This window comes from Coloeus monedula, assembly GCF_965178545.1.
Source record: "Coloeus monedula genome assembly, chromosome: 4".
Lineage (NCBI taxonomy): Eukaryota > Metazoa > Chordata > Aves > Passeriformes > Corvidae > Coloeus > Coloeus monedula.
This window is the reverse complement of record NC_138784.1, coordinates 23812649-23835570: the sequence shown is the minus strand read 5'-3', so window position 1 is coordinate 23835570 and position 22922 is coordinate 23812649. Positions and strand designations below refer to the sequence as shown.

The following is a 22922-nucleotide window of genomic DNA, read 5'->3' as shown; positions in this document are numbered from 1 at the left end:
AACCTGCCAGTTTATAAGTGCAAGGTTGTGCAGCAAATGCAGAAGGGTGAGTGGCTGCACAAGGGCACCCTGGGGCAGTGTCCAGGAGAGGCTCCTGGTGTGTGGGACAGTCCTCCCCACGGCCATTGGCATAGATGAAGGAGGTGGCAGGGACTACTTGGAGGACAGCACATAGCTCAGGGGGATTATCCTGCATCCACATCCTCACTGGAGCAAGCAGGGAACTGTGCCCATGCCTCCAGCAAGGCTTTCACACAGCCCTTTAACACTGCAGGATAAAGGGCTTTGCTTTTACAAGCCCTTTGAGAAGGCAAAGAGGGGTAAGCAAAGACCAGGGAACAAGCAGGACAAAAGTCATTTGCTTCACTGGCACTGGCCGAGGGGAAAGCAAGCAGCAGACTGCACACAAGGACTGGGTAAAGTGCCTCCCACCCTGCTGAGCCCAACTAGACAGCCTGTGCCAACAGGCTTTATACCTTAATAGACAAACCCCGAGTGAGAAATGAGTTTCTGCCTTCAGGGCTGTTGGTGCTTCTCATGAGGCTGGAGCCTGACTGAGGGCAAGTGCGTAACAGAGGGCAGGCAGGAGGGACACCTTTCTATCCAAAATCCTGCACCACCTCCAAAGGAGGAAGGGGATCCACCCCCTCTGCCCCTCAGGGCCAAAGATCCCAAGCTACCACTATCAGTTTTTATTTTAATACAAACTAAAAGCTTTTGGAGTTCAAAGAAACACGGACATGACACAGCAACAGAGCACACAAGGGAAACCCTAACCATCCCAAACCCTGGTTCAAGACGGAGGCCTGGGGCTGTTTGGCTCCCCAAGGAAAAGCTTATTTCAGGAGCAGTCCCCAGCTCCCTGGGGCACTCTTCCTGCTCCTGGGCAGGTGTCAAGCAGCAGCAGCAGCTCCCTCCTGGAGCCTCGGACAGGGCAGTCACTTGATGCGGTACAGGACTTTGCGCTGCATGCGGTGCTGGATCTCCCCCCGCCGCATCATCAACTGCAGCACCTTGTAGATGGCATGTTCTGGGTACTTCTGCAAAAGGGAAGAGCAGGGGAAGGTGAGCCAGCACAGAATAGCTGACAGGAGTTCAGCAGGAACCTGCAACCTCTGCTAAAGCCTGGCTATGACTCTCTAGAAGGGGTGAGCCCAATAGTCCAAGATACTGATGCTCCCTTCCCCTTTCACTATTTCAGGTGTGACTGCAGCCAGTGTCACAAATCAAACGGTTCTGGTCTCAAGGGTAGGACCCCAAACCAGTCCCAGACCTCAGAGCTTTTGCAGAAATTTGCCTCAGTTCCCTTAAACTCAGCAATCACTTTGCACACCATTCCCTACAAACAACTTCAAAGGCATGACCAAAAGGCTCTCCAGTCAGCTCTTGGGGAAAGGGTTTCGTGCCCCCAGCAGCAGCCTGGGGTCCCTGGTTTCACAGCCCAGCCCTCCACGGGGTCTCTGACCCACCTGCCGCATGAAGTCCTGGATGATGCTGTGCTCCGACACCTGGGAGCCGATGGCAAAGCGGCGCTTGAGCTGCTTCTCAATGCGGGACAGCATCTCTTGGTCCTCCTGTGTTGTGAAGCCTTCTGCCCCTGCAGGGAGACACTGTGTGAACTCCCCAGATGTTACTCTCCAAGACAAGGTGCTCATCTCCTGTGTCTCCCACCATACCTGCACAGCTTAGCTTAGAGACTAGAGAACCCATGAACAACTGCACCATCAAAGGCTGTGGAGCACCAGCTACACAACTGAACATGGACCTGACTGCTGGAGCTTTCTTCAAACCCTTTGTTCCATGCTGCTGCCCAAGGAAACATTGTCTTCACCCCCACAGAGAAAGATACTAGAGAATTAATAGGTTGGGGAACCACCTCCAGCACCAGACTCTGCCCTTGGGACCACAAGGGGCCAGACCAGTCCTCCCCTGACCAGCACAGGAGACCCTCAGTGACATTTGCCATTGCCCTCCCTGTGAGGCACAGCCCCACAGCCATGGCAGCCCCTTGCTGCCACAAGCATTGCTTTGTCTTTGCTCAGAAAGGAGGTCCAGCACCTGCGCCTGACAGCCAGGTCATGGGAGAGGAGCTCGTCTCTCCCTGCCTTGAGCAGCCAGGCCCAGCATGTCTCTCCTGCCCCCAGCACGAAACACCTCCTCCTTACCTGACAGGCTGCCCGACATGGCCGCATCGAGCGTGGACACCTGGAAGAGCCGCAAGGCCTCCTCAACATCTGCCTCGGTGGCAAAGGGCTGAAGCCTCATCTTCGCCAAGGACTCGGCAATGCGCACGATGGCCTCCAGCTGCCTGTGGCCACAGGAGACATTCCCTGCTTTCTACTGCAGCTAAAAGGGCGTTTTCTTCCCCCTGACTCCTGTCATCCCCACCTACTCCACTCCAGGCACCTCCTGTCCCCACCCACAGCACTTTCAGTGTTTCCCTGTTCAGGGCCACATCCTCACATCCCAGCACCGCGCCAACCCCCTTCCTGGGTTACCCCAGAGTAACGCAGCCCCAGCCCCAGAGGTGCTGGTGGGCGAGGAGGGGGTGCTACTCACCGGATGGTGATGGGGATGCTGGAGCGGCGGTCGCTCTCCTGCTCGTGCTGGCGGGTGCCGCTGCGCATCAGGATGTAGCGGTTCTTCAGCTTCTCCGCCGCCCCTGCCGACAGCCGAGGGCCGCACTTCCTGCAAGGGGGGACAGGAGCTAGAGGCAGCACCACTGGGGAGGGTCCCCTGGGCACCACTCCCTTCCTTGGGCCATGCTGCTGCACCACTGTGAGCTCCTCTTGCCTCTCACCACTGCCTCCCACCGCACATCCTGGGTGCTGCCAAAAATGCACTCCCATCACTCACGTCCGACAGAAGGAGATGAGCTTCTTCAGCTTGTTCAGCTCAATCTCGCCCTCCACGGCCTGGGTCTGCGTCAAGGCACTCACGTGTAAGGACATCACGTGCTTGGCCAGTGTCTAGGAAAGCAGAAGGCAGTCAGACAGCAGGAACCCCCCTGCCTCCTCCTCCCAAAGAAAGGGGCACTGTGAGTCCCAGCTGCACCCGCGCAGCTCAACCCACCATGTCTCGCTCCTCATTGTGCTCATCCTTAACAATGAAGATCATGTCAAATCGGGACAGGATGGTGGGCATAAAATCAATGTTCTCCTCGCCCTTAGTCTCATCCCAGCGCCCAAAGACAGAGTTGGCAGCTGCCAGCACCGAGCAGCGGGAGTTGAGTGTGGTTGTGATTCCTGCCTGTGGGGGAAGGCAAAAAAAGGGATGGTGTCAAGACCACCTTCATGTCACAGCAGGGCAAGAAGGCCACTAGTTCAGTGAAAGGTCCAAAGCTGTTTTCAAGGACTCATCCTCAATCACTTGCATTTAAACAAAGCCCCTTAAGCGGTACCCAATTGCTCTGTAATGGTGCAGCTGGACCCACATGTCCTTCTCAATGGGACTGGCTTCAGCTGAGACTTGAGCACTGAGTAATTTCATTTAAAACCTCTTGTCAAAGGCAGAGACAGAGGAGCCCTCACCCCAGGTTTGTGATCTGAGACAAATACTAGGCAGCCAGGACTGAGTCCTCCTAGGCAGCTCTGGGACAAAGCATAGGTTTGCAGGAGCAGCCTGAGAGTGACCAGCAAGGAGAAGCCATGAAGTTCAGGCTGCCCAAAGCCTCCAGGCAGGGCCGACTGGTCTCAGACCAGAGACATCAGCAATCACCAATACCACTGCCTGGACTCTAAAATGGGCAGTTCTGGCAAAAGATGTGTGACCACTGGTTGCTGGGCTCTCAGTTTCCCACCTCAGGGCAGCATGCATCAATCCACAGCTCACCTTGGCAATGGAAATGGTCTGCTGCTCCATCGCTTCATGGATGGCCACGCGGTCATCCTCCCGCATCTTTTCATCCCGGGTGAGAGAAACCAGGCAAGGAGAAAAAGTCACCATCAGTCACCTGTGCCAGACCGCTGCTACACACCTACTGAAGTGACCCCCAACATAAAGCTCTGTGAGGACCTCCACCCAAGAGAGCAGGATGTAACTGAATTCCCTTGCAGCCCCATCCCCCCCACCCTTCCCTGAAAGGAAGTGAGGCAGTCTCAAGGGAGTTGCCCTTCCTCCTGCAGCTCTGGGCTCTCCTGGGACAAGCTGGCATCCCAAGGGCTCTCCTTCCCACTCCCACAGAGGCAGCCCCACAGGTACCTTGTCGAACTCATCAATGCACACCACTCCCCCATCTGCCAGCACCATGGCTCCTCCCTCCATGAAGAAATTCCTGGAGGAAGGGTCGCGCATCACTGAGGCTGTCAAGCCGGCAGCGCTGCTGCCTTTTCCCGAGGTGTACACCTAGTGGCGTGTGGGACAAGGAAGGGACAGCACATCAGCTGCTGCAGCACCCAGGAGCCCACTGCTCTAGCTGAGATAAAGCACCCCTGGCTCTGCAAAGCCCGGAGCTCCCAGGGGGAAACACAAGAACCCTTCAGGAACAGCCCTCAGCACATGTAAAAAAACAGATGTGCTGGGCAAAGAGCAGGACTATTGCCTCATCCCAAGCCTCGGACTAAGCAGCTGTGACACACCGGAGGGCACGCAGACACACAAACACAGATATTAAGTACAGAACAGGGAGTGATTCATTGTTTGGTGGGCTGCTGCATTAGCTTTGTTTTCCCCTGGAGAGAACAATACAGACAGAGGCCGAGTTTAATAGAGACTACAAAAAACCACTGCTGAAAACATAATTCTATGCCTTGGCTCAGGCTGGAGGTCCGTGCTTGTGCTGCAGTCAACTTAATTTGTCCTGACCAGCCAGCCCCTCTGCTGATCAAGTCTCAACAATAAACAGCAGCACCAGGCACGTCTGTGGACATCTGCAAACAGCCTGGCTCATAGCATAATAAAAGGCATGACCTGCTTCCCCTTCCCTCCCTCATCCCCCATCCCTTCTAAGCTAGTGCTGCAAGCAGCAGTTCACACCTCTGCCACCAAGTCCACCTGTGGATGCACAGGCAGGTGTCTGCTGTGGCCACTGTCATGCCTCTGGTGCTAGACAAGGGGCAGAAGGCAGAAAAGGGCTGCACTACAAGTGGGCACCTCAAGCCACGTACCCCAATGGGTGAACACTTCTCAACAAACTTCAGCAATTGGGACTTGGCCGTGCCAGGGTCCCCCAGCATCAGCAAGTTGATGTCCCCTCTGCGGGTCAGGCCATCTGGGAGCCTGGAGTGACCGAGTTGGGAAGAAGAGAGGGAAGAGAGATGGTGAGCCTTTATTCTGATAACAAAGCACTGACTTTGATAACAAAAGCTGACTCTTCCCTACCTCTTGCGGGAGCCTCCAAATAAGAGGCAGGCGATGGCCTTCTTGATGTCAGTGCTGCCATAGATGGAGGGAGCGATGCTCTTGGCAATGGTCTCGTAGATGTTGGGCATGGCAGCAAGGCGACGAAGTTCCTCCTCTTCTTGAGGTGTCACTGAGCCTGTGAAGCTATGTCCTGTACAGGGATGAGGGGAATGATGCAACAGTGAACAAATGGATGTTTTAAAGGAAATTATACCACTCCCCCCACACACACGACAACCAAAATCCCCTCCTGAAGATCAGGCCAAGTGCCACCAGGTGGGAAGGGTGGAGAGGGCAAGCATCTGCTAACCCAGCAAGGCAGGATGTGCCCTTAGAGGCTGGTAAGGAAAAGGATCTTGGGCAAAGCAGCTCTGCAGGAACCAGAGGGAGAATTACAGTCAGGACTATGTTTTAAATACAATTTTAATCGTGGACTTCAGCTGGGATCCTCAGGGATGGCTTAGCAGATTCTCACTAAGATCAGTAAGACAAAATCACTTAAAGACCATGGAGGACTCAGACTGAGACCTCCTCATTTAATATCACTGAGGAAAAGTCCTACAGGACACAACTAGAGAGAGCTCAGGGCAAATCAGACCCCTGGAACGGCTTGAACCTTCTGCTATATAAACACCAGAGAAAGACCAAGGCTGTGATTTCAAACAGTCCTTGCTGAGGGATCACCTTGTTCAGGAACAGGGTGGGGAGTGTCTCACAACACCAGGCTACCAACACAGACCAAATGCACACCAAAAGCAGCCCTCACCTGAGCCCTCCACGTCCACCTGGATGCCCACCACGCGGATGTAAGCGCTCCGAATGCCCACGCCCACATTGTAACGGCCTTTGTTCTTGCTCTGCGCGGACTTCTTGATGGAGTAGATCCCCATGATAGTGACTCTGTTCCCTGGGACAACTTTGTCACACAGGTACCTAGAAGGGGAAAGCAGAGGATGGTAGTGGGAAAGGATGGCACCAGCAACAGCCAGCAGGGTCAGGGTGGGAAGGCTGTGCCAGTACCTGTCACAGTACAGCTGCAAGTGCCGGGGCATCTCCCCGTGCGGCACGGCGTCCGGGGACTCCTGCAGTTTCAGGACCTGGAAATCCACGCACTTGCACTTATCTGGCATGATAAAATAGGGGTCTAGAGGGCACCTTGGGCGACCAGCTTGTTCTCTGTGCAGAGAGATTAATCAGGGAAGGCTGTTAGCACTCAGGAGCCACCCCTTGGAGTGCACCTGTAGAGGGGACAGCAGTGACAGCAAGGAGCAGCTGCCCCTTCCAAGCAGTGCCACATCAGCAGGTAAGGGCAGACACACGGGGCCAGACCGGAGGCCACCAAGCCCTCTGTCTTGTCTTCACCAGCTGCCAAATATGTACATGAGAACAAGCCAGAGGCAGGGTGTCACTTGTCTGAGCACTCTCCCTGCCTCCCTCCCCTCCCCTGCTAGCTGTAAGCAGGGAGGAAGGTAATTCATTAATTACACAGAAGGTAAGAGTACAGACTCAGTGACACGGCAGGGCATTTTTCTTTATAACCTCATGCACGAAGCAAATGTTAAGTGGTTTCTGGTGAGAAAGCAATTAGCAATGTGACAAGGCTGACATCCACCTCCCAGTCTCTCAAGACTTATCTGCCTTGCTAGCTTACAAGCTCTCTGAGACAAAGAGCAGCTCCACGTCCTGCTGCCATCTCAGAATGGCACGACTGATGCTTGACTCCATGCAGGGCTTTCAGGGAAGGCAACACAAGAGTGCAGATACACTCATGCAGTCAGGGATCAGGAGTGAGGTGCTGTACAGACCACACACAAGAACAATCCCCAGCCCAAACCCCTCTCAAGTTGCATTAAGAGTTCAGGTGCAGAAAATAAATACTGGCAGGTATAAGCCAAAGATACAACCCACCACGACTCACTGCCTTGAGAGCTACAGCATGATGGCAGCCTAATGCTCACAGTTCTCACAGGCACCAAGAGCTGTAAAGCAGGATAAAAAGGCTAGTAGAAAAGCATCCCTAAGGAAGGTAACACAAAACAACCCCCTCAGGAGGTGGAAGCAAGGAGTTTGTTTGGAAAAGAGGAGAGCAGCTTAACACAGCATTATGGGACAGCTGGAGGCAGGAATGGACCTTTACATACAACAGGCAAAGTTCCCTATGAATAAAAAGAACTCCCTGGACATGGTCACTCAACACTGCATGCAGCACTGACCATGCAGGGTCACAACCAGCATGACCACAGATGGACAGCTAAAACTTGCCAGCCACAACTGCACACTGGCACATGGGCAGCACGAAGGGTGGAGGCAGAGCAGTGCAGATGCTGCTGCCTTGTACAATAGGGAGCAGATTCTGCAATGGATGGGATGCAGAGCTGGAGCAGGAGGAAGGAATGCAGTCTTCTTTCCCCCTCCAGCCTGCTGGAGCATTCCTGTGTCAGTCCTTACGTGTTGCATTTCCTGGGCAGAGCGTAGCCCTCCAGGCCTGGGCGCACCGCGATGTTGCTGATGGTGTTGCGGCAGCTGCGGCACTGGATGGTGATTCTGGTGGCTTTGGCTCTCACAGGGGTTGCTGCAATTACAATCCCGGGGATCTTCACAAGGTGGGACATCTGGTCAGACTGAAAGGGAAAAGGTGAGGGGACAGTGAGAAAGCCATCAATGGAGGATGTAAGGGAAACTACAGAGCATGAGCGCCAAGGACAGAACACTCTGTGCTGAACATCACTGACAGCAATAACGTCCCTGCAGCAGGAACCAGCAATAACAGCCCTTTGCAGTCAGATTTAAGCTGCAGTGTATCACTGCTTGTAAATTTGTCTGTGAGCTATGTGACCAGGTAGCAAAAGCTGCCCTGCAATCACACCCACACAAGCACCGCTCTGCATGGCAGCCGATTCACTTCACCTCACCTTCAGGCTGCGGATGTTGGCTGCGTTGGCATCTGACCTCAGCATCACTTGGATGTCCTGGAGAGTCTCCTCCCCTGAGGGACGAGGACGAGTGACCTCATCTGCGACTTCTTTTGCCGCTTCTTCCAACTAGAGAGGGAATAGCTGTGCTTTAATGGTCTGTCCCAGCAGAACGTCAGGGTTGCTCTCGCGATGTGACAGCGTTCTAGGTTGCCAACCAGGCTGCCAACCTCCATTCTTACCAGCTGCAGGTGCTCTGCTGGTTGCTTGTACAGATAGTCTGCGAGATCTTCATCAAAGCTGGCCAAGTCTTCCATCTCCACCTCCACCCAGTACTGCCCCAGGTTATAGTGCCGTTTGAGCTCATCCCTGGAAGGCAGAAGCGGCAAAGGTTTGCAGGGCAGAAAGCACCAGTCACCCACAGTGGCCTTAGAACAAGCAAAGATCAGAAAAGGCAGGTTCTGCAGGTAGTTCTTGGTTTGGAAAACAAACAGGGAAAATTAGGTGACTGCTAGGAGAAGCGCAGGGGAACCTGGGCAATCTTTCACCCAAGCCCACTTTGAAAGGTGACATAAGACCAGGGACACCAGTGCTTGCAGTGGCAATGAAAAGTATTTACTAGAGTTACGTGACCAGATAAACAATGAGAAAATTTCTATGTAGGATAGTTATAATCCTAAGATGCTATTTAAAACAAAGGAAGTAATAACAAAACAGACAAGATTTTCCTTAAAAATGCCAGGAGTCACGAAATTCAGAGGTGAAAGACTGTTCTAGCCCTTGATTATGATGTATCTCCATGTTTTCTCAGTTGTGTCTCCAAAATGCATAAGCAAAGGGAGGGCCAAAGGAACTTCATAGACTTGGAAGGCGCACGTGGAGAGTGCTGCACTGATTTTAATGGATACAGACAATACTCCAGACCAGAAAGCACTACAACTTCAAGGACAGACCTTGAATTTCAGAACTAAGTGCAAGCCTGGCAGTGTGGATCCCTCTATTGCTACCTCTGCCACTGTCTGGATGCCTAAAAATTTGTGAGTACACCAGACCTCCACTTTTCTATCAGGTTAAGTACAAACATCTCTTAATACCGAGCTTTTACGGCTTACAGGAAGAGATAAGTGGCTATTGTATATGTGGGGTGTGCACTGCAGGAGAAAAGGGGCCAGAGCAGCACCTGTATTTGAAAGTGAAGCCCGTCCGGTCCGTGCCCACTCGGTACTGCCGCAGGAACTCCTTGAACCGCTTCTGCAGCTGCGACTTCCGAACCTGCCCCTCGTCCACGGACGCATCTCCCCCCAAACTGTCGCTGTAGTAAATTCCGGGGTCGTCGAAGCCGGACATCGCGGCTGCTGCTCCGCTGCGGGGGCGAGAGCGCTCGGTCAGCTCCCACCGCCTCCTTCCCCCGCCCCGCACCAAGTGCTCCGCGGGATCGCCCCTCGCCTGCCGCTCCGCTCCGCACCCCGCCCCACCCCACCCCCACTGGCCGCGCTCTTTCCCCGCAATGCCCCAGGGACCCCCAATCCCAATCCCAATCCCAATCCCAATCCCCTCCCGCCCCGCACCTCGATTCCCGCCGGAATCCGCCGCCAACTTTTTCGCGGCAAAAGCGGCGCGCGGCGGAAACCAAACCGGCGCAGGGCGCGCGCGCCGCCTCCGCCGCCGCGCGCTCCGATTGGCCCGCCCGCCGCGCGCCGCCGCCGATTGGCCCGCGGCCGCCCTCCCGCCCCGCCCAGAGAGGGAGCGCGCGGCCCCGCTGCCGCCGCTGATTGGCCGGGGCGCTCCGCCCCCTGCCCGCCCCGAGCGGTTTGGCGCGAAATCTGGGAGCGAAGAGCGAGGGGGAGGCGAAATGGCGGGTGGGTCGCACCATTGCGGCGGTGCGCGGAGGGGGAGCGGGTGACACCATTGAGGGCGGGGGGAGCGGCCCGGGAGGTGCGGGAGTGGCGTGAATTAATACTGCTGTAGGCTCCTGGGGCCTGTCACTGCTTCAGGGCTTCAGGACACGAGTTCTCCGGGATGCCTTCCTCCTGGCTAGTAGTGAATTTAGGGAGAAGGCTCGCAGGCGGCTGGGTGCGCATTTTGGCCCTTCCAGAGGGTGGGAATGCGCGCCCTAGGTGAAGAGAAAGCTGGGAAGCGGAGTGCATGGCAAGGGAGGTTTCAGCTGCAGCCGTGGGAAATAAAGACGGTGTCGTCGTTGCAGAGAAACCAGATGTATTCATAAAGATCATAAGCATGTACAAACAAAGCCTTAGTCTCCACCTCTGTGGACTTGAGGCTCGGTCTGGGGTCCTTCAATGTGTGATAGCGATGGCTGTGAGATACCCACAGCACCACCTCTCCTGCCGTGAGCAGGGAGGGTATGATGCCAGCCAGAACCTGTATTTTCCAACTTTGAGGTCGAGCTCTCTGGGCAGTGGAGAGGGGCTGAGTGTGGTGCAGTGTGATTCCGAGCTCATGGACACGGGTTTGGCACTTTGGGATCTTAACCTCAGCATGGTTGAATGAACAAAATGGTTTTGTTGGGGTGCTTTAGAGGCACTGAATGGGTAGAACTTAATACAAATCGGAATGAACAAGTTCTTGTATTTGAATAGCTATCAATCCCTGCTTCTCAAGCACTTGACTGTCTTTTTCAAGAAATAACTATTTTTTCTGGCAGGGGGATCCAAAGAGAGAACTATTAAACGGGGTTGGGGAAGGGATGTGTAGTAGATAAGAGCCTAAGAATGATGACAGTCCTGTTTTCCCACTGCTCATTCTCAGCAGGACCTGCCTGCTGATTCTTGTTCCTTGAGCAGGTTCAGTGCTGGTCATTAAAACAGATCAGTAGGAACACCTGTGTTTGGGATTAAGGTCACAGCCAGAACATGCAGATCATGGAGACAGGTTGATCACAGAGGCTTTCTGGTAGAAAGAGAGGACTCTGGGGTGATAACACAGCAGTTTTGTCAGTCCCTGCAGTGCCATACCCAAACCGCAGCCTCTCCTGTATTGGGAGAGCTTCTGGAGCAGGCAGGGCCTGTGGCTGGACACAAAGCCAGCCCTCCAGACCCGCCCCAGCAAAAGGCAGGGAAAGGAAGCTGTGTGCATGGCCTGGTCCAGCAGTGCTGTGTGTTTGGAGTGCCTTTAGCGATGGCACGTGCGTGCCGACTCCTGGGAGTGAGGGGCATTGGTTTGCCACTCGGGTGAGGGTGTGTGGTTGTGTGCTTGATGCCCTCATTCAGCTGCCTCGACCAAAACCTAGGATGCCTTTAACTTTTGGGTGGTGAAAACATACTTGCAGTTCTGATTCACGCCGAAGTTCTTGCAAAGGCAGCCTGGTAATGCAGCCCTTTGCTGGCAGCTCAGGGACAGCTGTCCTGGTTTCCCCCAGCTGAGGGTCCCATCCCCTTTTGCTTGTGATAGAACAGCAGCCAGTTCTTACGTACCTCTTCCACCCCTCAAAGATACTTTGCACGCTCACTGAATTTCATGGTGTTTCTAGAAATAGAGAGCAGTGTGTAGGAGCTGAAGGAACCTGCCCCAGCTCATAACAGGTTATTGTTAGCACTGAGTGGGAGCAGAGTCTGGCTCTGATGATAGCTCCCACTTCTGTCTATTGTCACGTCTGTGCAGGCAGCAGCTCCAAAAGACATAAAACCAGGAGGAAGAAAGACACTTCTTCTCTCTCTGGGTAAGGCTTTAATAATAGGAAACACCAGGCCTGAAGACTTTACATTGAAATTTATTATGTGTATAAATTATACAACCAGAAAAGAATGACACTGTATCTTCAACAACTGTCTTTTGCTTTTCAAAGACCAAAAATGATTGGACAAAGAATTAACAAAGACCTACTAGTGTCATATAAAACCGTCTGTAACCCATGGGAACCATGTGGCTCTACAGAGAAAGTGATCACAGTATTATCTAGCAGTATAAAAAAACTGAGCAAAAAGAGCTCTGAGGAGCTCTGTATTTCTGAGGAAAGACAGATGTCAAAGCTGTGTTTCTGATCCTGTATGCTTTTTGTAGGCACTCTGTAAAGCAACGACAATTCTTGGCCATTGTTCTTAGCCTTTCCTACCCTTGGTTTTTGGTGATAAAGTTAGTCTCTGAGAAGAGCGCACACCAAGCACAGGAGAGACTTTGCCTGAACCCCCTTACAGCACAAAGAGAACCCCTCTTTGATTTCTGGGGAGAAAAGTCTCCTAGTATTAGTGGCAGAACCAAGATCACAGTACCCAGTCAGGGGTAATTTCTCTCGCAAGGACTGGGGAAGGTGGATTAGTTCAGGTTGAGAGAAGTCACAAAGAGAAGATGAAGGTCCTGCTTTTTCACATGGCAAATAAGCCCACGGCAACTGTCATGGCGAGGAAGCTGAGGGCCACGATCCACCGCACCAGGGACGTGGTGGGTGTTGTGTCTGTATTTCTCATCTTTGTCCTCTCACTTTCTTTTCCAGCTGCTGGACCTAGATCAAATAGAGAGAAAAAGAAAATAAAGACAAGTGAGAAGAGGTTGTGGCAAGAAGCTGCTAACATGCCACGTTTGCTCTCCCCACTGCCAGAGCACACCCTGCTGGAGTCATCCAGGGAAGAAGGAGAAAGCCCAGAGCCCAGCTGGGAGAAACCGTGGCAGCAGGTTCTGCTCTCCCAGTGGAGAAGGGAAGCAGCAGACTTGACCTGGGAGCCACAAAGGCTCACAACCCCTCTGCCTGTAAATGACTACCAGCCTCTTCCCTTGTCTCCTTACAGGCTTGTAACTGCGCTGCCCAGCTCCATCAGACCCCTGATGTGTGCAGAAGACAGATAAATACTTAAGCCAGAATTTTAAAAGGCATTTTGTCTCCTATTTCTCATTGATTTAATTAGTTAGGCATCTAATGACCTTGAACAGTCTTCGGCACTCCAACCAATTTTCGCAGTACAGCTACAGGATGGGATTCCTCATCCAACACTAGGTTTTTCTGAAAATTTTACTTGTATGCATCTATTGGGAAAGGAATGGCAAAGTTTCACAGAGAACCTTTAATGTCTTTCCCACAGAAGCTGCCTTAAGCTTCACTATCTAGAGATGCTTAAGGCAAGGCTTGCTTTTCATTCTTTGCTGTGGAAAAACTGTGGTTCAATCCAGTATGCACTGAAAAAAATCTCCATTTTAGTTTCAGAATGTGTAGGTCGCAGGGTTTTTTTTATTTGAATTGCGTGTCATCATGGAAACCACTCTGCTCTGTAAACATCTGAGCTCGCTCCTCACTCAGGTACAAGCCTGACTTACAAGCTGATTACATTCCACCATCCAGAGCAGTGCTCACTATAAACCCAGCACACTCTCTGGAGTGTTTTCAGTAAATACTTCTGAAAGGCAGGAAAATGATCAGAGGGAGATACAGTCCAAAAGGACAGGCTGCTGGATAGGACTGTGTGTCCAGAAGAGCCTTCTGTCAGCATCACAGCACCACGGCTGATCTGCGGCACCCAAAATTGATGCCTTTTCTCCTGTGAAATCAAGGTCAGTTTTCCCTGTGGTGAATGAACCTTACATTTGTTAAAGCCCTAGAAGTGGAGAGAGGAGTTTCTTTTTGTAAAGCTTCCTCACTGACACTCTTTCTGGAGAGCCCACATGTGTTATCCTTGCTCTGTCATGTCCAGAAGAAGCTTTGCACACAGCAGTGCCTCTCCTTGCACTACCTCCTGATGGCTGGAGAAGAGATGGGGCAAGCACCTTGTGCTTGTTTCCCAATGGCTTTTACAAATAAGGACAGAGGAAGGAAGGAGAATGAAACAAAGGAGCACTGTGAAGCACCTGCCCTTAGAAGTCTCTTACCGTGCTCATGTGATTTGTTGATGTTCCTCATGCGAAGAAGCTCTGCTTTTGGCTGCACAGGGTGACCATTCTCCTGGCCCTTGGACACCAGCTCCTGCAGTGCCTCGAACACCTGAGAAGAAGGAATGCTGTCTCATTATGTGGCCTCCTCTTGTTCTTTCAGTGGACCCCTTGCCCCTTCTCCAGCCACTTAAGGAACTGGAGGAAGTCATGAGGCTTCCGTCCAAGTCTCCTGGAAAATTTTGCACAGAACAAAAGCTGCCTGTGAGGTCAGGAGGATGTCTCTCAAACTCCTTGTTCAATTTACAGATTCTCCTTGAAGCTTTCAGCTAAGGAGAAGGCTATTGCCCATCTTCTGATGGGAAGGAAAGCAAGGTACCTGTCACCTAGTCAGAGTCCACAGAGGACCTGTGGGACTTCACCACAGAGGCAGGACAGATAGTAGATGGTAATCCCCACTCCGGTATGAGCTCTCATTCGTATCTGAATAGTGGCACATGGAAGAGACCAGATTCAAACACGAAGGGAGGGAGAAGAGCTTTTCAGAGACCCCTGTTTTATTCGGCTCCCAGGTTGGAGAAGCATGGCCACCCAACTCTGACCAGCTCGCCCTGATCCACAACTTCTCATAAGCTCCCCAGCAGCAATACTGGCCTTCTATTTCCCCTCAGCTGTTTTCTTGTTTGAGAGAGGATGTGGGCTGGCAGGGCTGACTGGTTGTTACTCACCTGTATATTTAACAGGAATGCTTTCTTGGCCTCCTCCATCACTCTTTTCTTAGTGGCAAGGTCCATCTCGAGAGCATTCATGCGGGAGCGATAGAGCTGCTTGAACTTGGTGGCATTGGACACCCCATCAAAGGTGAAGAAAGCCAGCCCTTCCCCAGTGCTGGGCAGCTGAAGGGCCTTCTGGGCAATTTTCTTCAGCACCTGCCCCCCTGACAGGTCTCCCAAATACCGAGTGTAGGCATGGGCCACCAGGAGCTCTGGCTCATTCTTGCCTACGTAGTGGAGCCTCTCGACATATTTCCGAGTAGCCTCAGGACATGGGATCTCTTCCCTCCAGTTTCTGCCATAGAAGTACTTGAGGTCTTCCTCCAGGGCAGCTTTGCGGTGCAGCTCCGCCGGAAAATACACTGGGGCATAAACTGGATTGTTCTTGTTACGCTCAATCTCTTCCTCCAGAGCAGAGTAGATGAAGTACAGGGATGCCGTAACCAGCTGAAAGGGAAGAAAGAGGATGAGCTACAGGTGCATGTGTTTGTCTTTCTCAAGTCTGTGGGAAAAAGTGTACTAACAAAAAGGCACACCCACTGTGAGTCATGCACACCTGTGATGTTGCAGATTTCCAGTGTGGAAAACAGAGTGCAAGGTACAGGGAGACACTGTTTAGTCCCTCCCCTTCTGCTTGAGGCCGCAATCAAGCCCTTTCCAGCAGGTATGGGTCTTACTGGCCCTTTAAGTCACTGCTTTGCCTTCAAGTTGAAGTCCTGCAGCTTGATGTCATGTAAACTGGAGCCCTGCTTAAGCATTCCTGGTCTCTTCCCATTCCCTCAGTCAATAGGGTATTCCCAAAGGTATCCTTTCTGGTACATTGTTCAAATTTGAATGCTCCAAAACGTGGCTTCCCTTTGTGGGGCCTTGTGAGATGCTAACACACCCTGGTTATTTTTCAACATATTCATCCTGTCAGCATCCCACCATCCTGGGGACTGAAGCACCACCACTCTGCTCACTCAGGCATGCAAGTGGCCTCCTTGCTTGCCCCAGGGAGACAAGATGAAAGGGAGCTGGAAGCACAGCCTGCCTCTGAAAGATGCCTTTGTGAAGGAGTGCTGTGAGGCTGTGTTCTCCCCTCTATTTTGAAACCATTGTTATTGTTGTTTTTCCCAGCTTATGCGATACTTTCTTCTATCTGCCAGCTTTTCCACGTGGTCTGAGACAATATAGCTGTGTTCTTTCCTTTTCCAGGCATTCTGTTTTCAGAGGCTGTTACACCTACACCACCCCTTCCTTACCCTGGGACCCCTTGTGAGCAGCAAAGGGTAAAAGATGAAGGTGTTGCAGTACAGGTGAGTCAGGTTTGGGGAGGGGGGGATTATGCTGCTCACAGGAGAGAAAGCAGTTTCCTTTCTCACAAAGCAGTCAGTTCTGCAGGAAAAGAGTTCCTGTTTCAACCTTTCCCCACTGTGCCAGCAAACAGGACTTTGATAAGCACATGGGCAGTGACTGGTTGTGGAAACAAATATCCACCATCTGGGGAGTCACATAGCAGGGCAGATATATAGGTCTGCCAAGAGAGTAAACAAAAACAGAGTTTTTTAAACAGTAACCTGTTACCCAGCTTACTGGAAAAGAAACAAAAGATGGGAACATTGCCTTAAAAATTAAGCAAAAATATAACTTAACTGATTGTTTTCAGAGGCAGGGAGTGATTTAATGAGAATGGATTTTTAAAACTTGTTAATTTTTAAAGTTCATGTCCCATCTTGTTCCCCTGACAGCATATAAAAATCATCTAAGAAACAAAGTTTTATTTCTGAAGGTCTTTTTACACTCTTGCCTGTCTCAAAGTTCACTGCCTAACCAATGCCATATTTCTAACAGCAGGAAGTCAGTATCTGAGATTGAATTTATGCTTGACTAAGTATTCTGAATGTCACCTGTCAGAAGTAAGTAGTCTCTTTCCTACTTTTGTGGATTTATTTGCCAAGGAACAACTGAACAACAAAGTAATTAAGCCACAGGTTGAATCGGTAGCTGTTATTTGCAAGTCCATGTGTCACATCCTATAGTCTCTCAGGAATTTCTGGCCCAGGTGTTTGCTTTGGTTTTGCTCACGGCTTTGTTATGTGGCTCACATCCCAGGAATTGTATCTAGCCAGGTTAGGCTAATATGTGGAAATGTTTCTCTTTTATCTTGAAAAAAGCAACAGGCTCCTGCTTGTTAGCAGCAGACACGGATTGCTCAAACTCAGTCTGCTTTTGAGTTATTGTTCATGATCTCAGCTGTGGTATAACTCAAGTGATAATGCTAAGTTCAGTGCCAGCAATGATCCCACATCCTCACTTTCTCACCATCCCATCATTATTTCTATCTGCAGCCGCCTAGAGTGTTGTAAATATAGAATTCCCCCTCTTTTGGGCATTCCAGCTACTCAAGTATCTGAACATAGTTCTATCTGCATTAACCATCACTGGCAATAATTATCATGCAGACATTTATGAAGGAAGAGAAAAGCAATAGCATTAGTTCCATCAACCTCTCTGTCCTTTTTCTCCTGTTTCAGCTTGGCTGTCCATCCTGATATGCAGAGTCCTTCCCTACCTTCTGCAAGAGGAGCCAGTAACACCTCAGGGTGCAGGAGTTTGATGTTTTTAATCTTTTTCATAGGAGATGCTGATACCAGCATCATGTCCCCATCCTCCTTACTTGGACTGACCCCATCCTCCTGCCTTTACTGCCCTCACAGCCCATCTGATCTAACTGGTGAGGAAATCCCATCCTCAGGCAATGCTGCTATGAAGTACCTTAAACTCCTGGAGTGACACCTGCCCCTTTTGGAAATTCCTCATGAACGGTGTATTCTCCGCCCGCTCGTGCACCTCCTTGGTAGCTTCTTTCAACAGTTCTGACAGGTCTGTGGACATTCTGGGGAAGAACAGTGAAACAGGTATTAGTGCTGTCTGATCTGACAAAATAGATCTTAGCTCTCCAGGACAAAAGGGGGAGCCTGGGATGGCAGGAAAAGGAGCAGAGCATTCCGGAGAGCTGTGGATGGGAGTCAGAGAGCACCAGCTTTCCAAACACTGTCCCGAGCAAGGAAAACTGACAGACTCCATCCAGAAGTGAAAGCAGCAGCATGCCTTTCCCTGCAGAGCAGGAACAGGAACAGCATGCCTAAAAGCAAGCGGAGAAACACAACACTCCCCTGGCAAAGCGCTTCCCTCTCACTCCCGTCCCGCTCTCACCTTTCGGAGCTGTGCGCCGGGGAAGTTTCCATGTTTCTCCACGTCGTTTCACTCCTCTGCTTCCCTGCTGTTGCTCGTGCTTTCCTCCTTCCTTTCTGCTCCCAGGACAGTGAAGCTCTGAGCTGGGCAGCCTGGCTCCCACATCCAGCTTTATACTGCCAGGCCACGTGAGCAGCGAACCGCTGACCTCAGTGTGAGTACAAACTTCTTGCAACACAACAGCACTTCCCTTCCGAGCCTGGCTGTCACCCTCTCCTGGCCTGCAGCCCCAAGGAACCAGAAGGAAGTCACCTGATGCATCTTGATAACTAAGCACAAACAAGAGGATGTCCAGAAACTTCTCTTTTAAGGGTGCCTGGCTCTGTAACCCTTTCAGTGCCTTGCCCGTGGTAGGCAGAGCCCGGGTACTGCAAGAGGTGCTCGTTGTCCTGGAGACAGTGGGGTTGGACAAGGAGGCTGGATTTACAGGGGATTTAGTGGATTTAGTGCCTGGAGCAGGGAGAGCAGCCTTCTCTCCCTACACCCCAGTCTATGTCCCCTGCACACTCCCTGGAAAGCTAATCCAGCAATCACCCTCACCTGCTCTACCACAGCTCAGGTAAAAGCATCTTATCTCCCATGGCCGTGCATAGGCATGCACCACCTCTGGCCTGCAGGTGCCAGAACTGCCCTTGAGCAGTTCCCCCTTGCCCTTGGCACTGGGCAGCAAACCCTGACGGTGTGCACAGAGCCAACACAGGTGTGCCAGTGCTGACGTGCAGAGAAATCCATTCCATGCTCTCTTGCTCATGGAAACAATGGCATCTGATTAGTTTGACAGCTGGCTCCTGTTGTCATCACAGCAGTGTGCAGGGCAATTTAGGAAAATAGCACTCCATCTCCTAGATACCCAGAAGGCTGGGGGAGCTGAAAAGATATCATACGGGACTTGGGGGAAACTGAGGGAATCTGCAGAGACTTTCAAAGGCACATAATTTCTCTGATGTTGGAAAAGAGTTGGACATGGTGCTTCTGCCAGTAGCTGTTGCTCTGCTGGGTTTTTTTTTGATGAAGTGGTCAGTGAAGCAGCCAACAAATGAAGCTGGGCCCTTCTTTCCCACCTGTAGCTGGGCTGGAAGCTGGGCTAGCAGGGATAGATGATTCATTGGCTAGCTGTGCTATGGAAAATCCCACATTTGTGCTCAGCCCAAAAGAGCAGGGCACTTAGAGCCACCATTCCCCTGCTGCTGCGGGTGTGAGAAAGTCCCTGACAGAGTCGTGCAGGGGGTGGTGAGGAGGCAAAGCCTGGGGTAGAAGGAGAAGGACTGTGGCGTCTGCTGTCCCTCTGCAGCCAGTCCCCTCTGTGGATGCTGCCATCCAAGCAAGCACCTCACCTGTCTCCCTGTCACTGCACCCACACCAGCCCCAGCAGGGTTGGAGGCTGTAGGTTAAAAAGCTGTTCTGGAAAAAATATGCTTCCTCGCTTCTTTTTTGACTCCAGCAGACATCTGGCTTGCAGTGTTCAGGAAGGATTACTCAGCGTTTCCATCCTGACTCAGCCAGACTTTTCCTGTCTTGCTTTTGTCTTTTAAAGCAACAGTGCATGCTGGCAAAAAGCTGACACGTTCCATTCTTACCCCCATGCCACTGCAGACAACTTGTTTACTTTTCTGTAAGGTAAAATAAATGTATCAGGATGTCTGAATCTTCAAAGCAAGTGTGACAACGCCCCAAACATCTCCTGGGAGTGCAGAGTCCACGTGTAGAGCAGCGAGTGGCATGGCCAGTCCCTCCTGGAAACACTGATACCAGTTTGCCACAGGGATGGCCCCAAAATGAATGTTTCCCTCTGGCATAATTCCTTAATGCTCTCATTTTCTGTCATTTTCAGTGAGTCCTATTCTTACAGGGGAAGCTGGAGCACAAATTGAACCTCTAGTTCTAGTGAAGTAGGAAACATATGAGAATTACATGAGAATAAGAATTATATTATGAGAGTATATTATTCATTTTGTGAAATCATATGAAAAGAATCCAATCCTCAAGCCCTGCCCCTCCTTTCACCTGCAGCCCTGGCAATGCACCCAGTTCTTCCCCAAGGATTTTCTGGGTGCTTTCAAGCCAATGACTTTGTCCCCAGCCTGCCTGCCTGCCTTCTTCCAAGTAGCTGCATGCTTGGAGGCCATATAAAGGATGTATCCCAAAGTCCTTCTCCTTTTCATCCAGGATTGTGGTAGGTTTGAATGAGACTAGGGGGAAGAAAAAGAGAGTCTAGTCATGTTGCTACCATTCCAGGTAGGTTTTCTGGCTTGTAACCATACTGCCCCAGGACATGGAGCAATATCTCCTCTGGATCCCGGGGCTTTACCTTCCCCTGGGCAGGTCACAAGAGATGCAGCTCACCTCTGCCAGGAGATTTGCAAAGGTGCAGACAAGCAAGCCATGCCCCATAAGTGATTTATGCTGTCTGATCTCCCACTGATTTGGGTTTCTTGGGATGGACCAGCTGTGAGACTGAGCCTAGCTCTCTGGAAAGGCCCAAATGCCCTGCAGCAAGATGGAACGAGAACTGAAAGTGGGGTGTCATCATCTTTGCAGTTGCTGGCCTGGAGCATTTCTGGTCCCATCCAGTGTTCTGCAGCAAGGACTTGAATTGCTTCTGCTGTGCTGTTGCTTTGTGGTGGGGGGAAGGTCAGTGACACCGAGTGAGCCAATGTGCCAGCAGGGATTTGTTAGGGCCATCTCTTCCTCAAAGAGAACTTTGGAAGTTGACACTTGAGAGCAGTGAACGAGGAAGGAGATGTGTGCTTTTAGTGGAAGGAACAAACTGGCTCCCAGAGCAGAGCGGGCCACGGGAAATCAGAGGCCAGCTGCATCCAGATCACTAGGAAATTTTGCTTGAATATCACTGAAGTATCAGAGCTGTGGTCTCCACCGTGCCTGCCAGAGGCCCTGTTGTCTCCTGCTCTTCCATCGATCTCTGGCTGGGTAGTGCCAGAGCTACGCACTGTGAGGACACCAGCAAAACTGCCCAGGGGACTTCTAGCAAAGATGAATAAAGTAGCCTCAGGCAAGAAGATATTTGCAAAAGTTCCTGCTGGGCTTAAAAGCCTGTCTGCACATCCCAGCCCCTGAGAAAATGCTTAGTCATGAGATGGGAGATGAATGGTTAAAAACAACAGAAAGTTATTGAGGGGTCAGTGTTTCCATGTGGAACAGGAAAGTGGGGAATTTTCCCCTCTTTGTACATTAGCAGCCTATTTTGCCAGTAGATTTATGGCCAGAAGTATCTAGTTACACAGGCAGTCACGGGATGCAAAGTCAGCTCTCCTGAGTCCCTTGTGGGCAGCACTGTTCCATGCTGGGCTCTGGCAGGCTCAGCTCAGCTCAGCTTGGCTTGGCTTGCATGGGGAAAACCAGCCTCAGCCAGCTCAGAGGGAATGATGGGCTCTCTCAAACCATGACACAGCAAAATGCAGCTGCCTGGTTTGCACTCGGAAAGATGACTCAGTAACCAGGATTTGCTGTGTAATGGTAGGGGAAAAAGGAGTTACGATAACTGCTTAACTTGCTCTAGGAAGGAGTCCATGCTGGAGTATACAGGGATATCCTCTGTGTTAATCTGTGTTTACCAAAGGGACATTACCTCTCCCAGCCCTGCCTTGGCAGAACTGACTGTGCTCACTGCTCATCCAAAAATCCCAGTCTCAATCAACGATACGGGTGGAAAAAAAGGAGGTCAAGAGTCCAATGCACTGGAAATCCCTATTGGGAGCTCAGGCACTGCAGCTGTTCATGGGGCTGGCACTGCTGGTACCTTTGGAGGGTTGGATAGCCAGGCATGGCTGTGCTAGGCAAATGCCACACACAGGAACCCCAGAAAATGGTGTGGTGGGAGATGGAAGCACAGGCAGATTTCTCAGGATAAATGAACCAGCATGACAAAAATAGGAAATGCATATTACAATACATATTTTCATAGATGTATGGGTATATATAGCACAGAGCTATGGGCAAGGAGAGAGCCTGGGCTGTCTGGAAACAGAGCGGGGAGGAGGGAGAACAGCGCAAGCACCCTGAAAAGCAATGCCTGACCAGAGTCAGGCAGCGACCTAAAGCACACAGCGGGTCTCCATGTTATGGGTACACTGGGGTGAAGTTTTGGGCGAGGGTGAGTAGAGCCCACCACATTTCCTAGAGTCTTGGTAGCCATGGGAATCAATCCTGTGTCCAGCTAGGAGCTGCTTTGGCAGCCAAATGGAGGTGTGGGAGGGAGTGGGGCAGAGTTAGCAAATAAAAATCCCATTTTGTGAAAGTGTTTCAGTCGGTGCTGCTCCCTCCTTTGTTTCAGTGCTACGACCGTGGAAAACAAAGTGTGCCCTGACTGCGAGACAGAACAAATCGTGAAACTTTGGATTTGACAAACAACACGTATTCAACAAGGAGGACCTTGTACCACACTGCTCACGCCTCAGGAGAAGGAGGAACTGGAAACCAAGTTTTGCACAGAAAACGAGACCCAAGTCCCCCCTCCCCGCCAAGGTTTCCAAACGACCTCTGCGTGGTTCCCTGCTCCAGGCTATAGGAGAAATGCTGGGCCGAAGGAAGGGGCTGTTTCTGGAGATTTCTCCAGCTGTCCGGAGCAGCGGGAGCGGGGCCAGGAGCAGCAGCTGCAATCTCCGCGCTGCCATAAAGAGCCTCCCGCGGAGCCTGCTCCGCCGTGACTCAGCAAAGCGCCCCTCGCGCAGCCTTTACTCAGCAATCGCCCGGCCTGACCCTGACTCAGCAGGACGCCCACGCTGGGAAAAGGCTGACTCAGCACTAGCGAGAGGCGGCTGCGGGTTTTGGGGCTCGTGGGAGAGGGGGGGAGCCCTGGTGGAACGTGCGGCATCGCTCACAGCCACAAAAT

At 51.6% G+C, this 22922-nt stretch overlaps 2 protein-coding genes across 2 annotated transcripts; both read right to left on the bottom strand.

Moving 5' to 3' along the window:
• Positions 1 to 829: 829 nt before the first annotated feature.
• MCM5 (minichromosome maintenance complex component 5) lies at positions 830 to 9857 on the bottom strand. Its single transcript, XM_082280621.1, has 17 exons — positions 9821 to 9857; positions 9433 to 9615; positions 8495 to 8621; positions 8253 to 8381; positions 7789 to 7961; positions 6361 to 6516; positions 6107 to 6273; positions 5320 to 5491; positions 5106 to 5217; positions 4201 to 4344; positions 3832 to 3897; positions 3073 to 3249; positions 2857 to 2969; positions 2560 to 2688; positions 2166 to 2308; positions 1470 to 1597; positions 830 to 1040 (listed from the first exon to the last, which is right to left on the bottom strand). The coding sequence occupies exons 2-17, from the start codon at positions 9597 to 9599 to the stop codon at positions 939 to 941; spliced, it is 2205 nt and encodes a 734-aa protein (XP_082136747.1). The 5' UTR covers positions 9600 to 9615; positions 9821 to 9857; the 3' UTR covers positions 830 to 938.
• A 2106-nt stretch (positions 9858 to 11963) lies between these two features.
• Positions 11964 to 18170, bottom strand: HMOX1 (heme oxygenase 1). The gene is made up of 5 exons (XM_082280037.1): positions 18035 to 18170; positions 17594 to 17714; positions 14792 to 15283; positions 14064 to 14175; positions 11964 to 12708 (listed from the first exon to the last, which is right to left on the bottom strand). Exons 1-5 carry the CDS (start codon positions 18064 to 18066, stop codon positions 12572 to 12574), a joined length of 894 nt encoding a protein of 297 aa, XP_082136163.1. The 5' UTR covers positions 18067 to 18170; the 3' UTR covers positions 11964 to 12571.
• Between the last annotated feature and the right edge of the window lie 4752 nt (positions 18171 to 22922).

Excerpts from the sequence above, each read along its gene's own strand:
- MCM5 (XM_082280621.1), bottom strand. The coding sequence starts at position 9,599 with ATGTCCGGCTTCGACGACCCCGGAATTTACTACAGCGACAGTTTGGGG. Across the intron at positions 8,382-8,494 it reads CAGCAGAGCACCTGCAGCTG|TTGGAAGAAGCGGCAAAAGA; the intron begins GTAAGAATGGAG and ends TTCCCTCTCTAG. Across the intron at positions 7,962-8,252 it reads CCAACATCCGCAGCCTGAAG|TCTGACCAGATGTCCCACCT; the intron begins GTGAGGTGAAGT and ends TTTCCCTTTCAG.
- HMOX1 (XM_082280037.1), bottom strand. The coding sequence starts at position 18,066 with ATGGAAACTTCCCCGGCGCACAGCTCCGAAAG. Across the intron at positions 17,715-18,034 it reads CCGGCGCACAGCTCCGAAAG|AATGTCCACAGACCTGTCAG; the intron begins GTGAGAGCGGGA and ends GTTCTTCCCCAG. Across the intron at positions 14,176-14,791 it reads CATTCCTGTTAAATATACAG|GTGTTCGAGGCACTGCAGGA; the intron begins GTGAGTAACAAC and ends CCTTCTTCTCAG.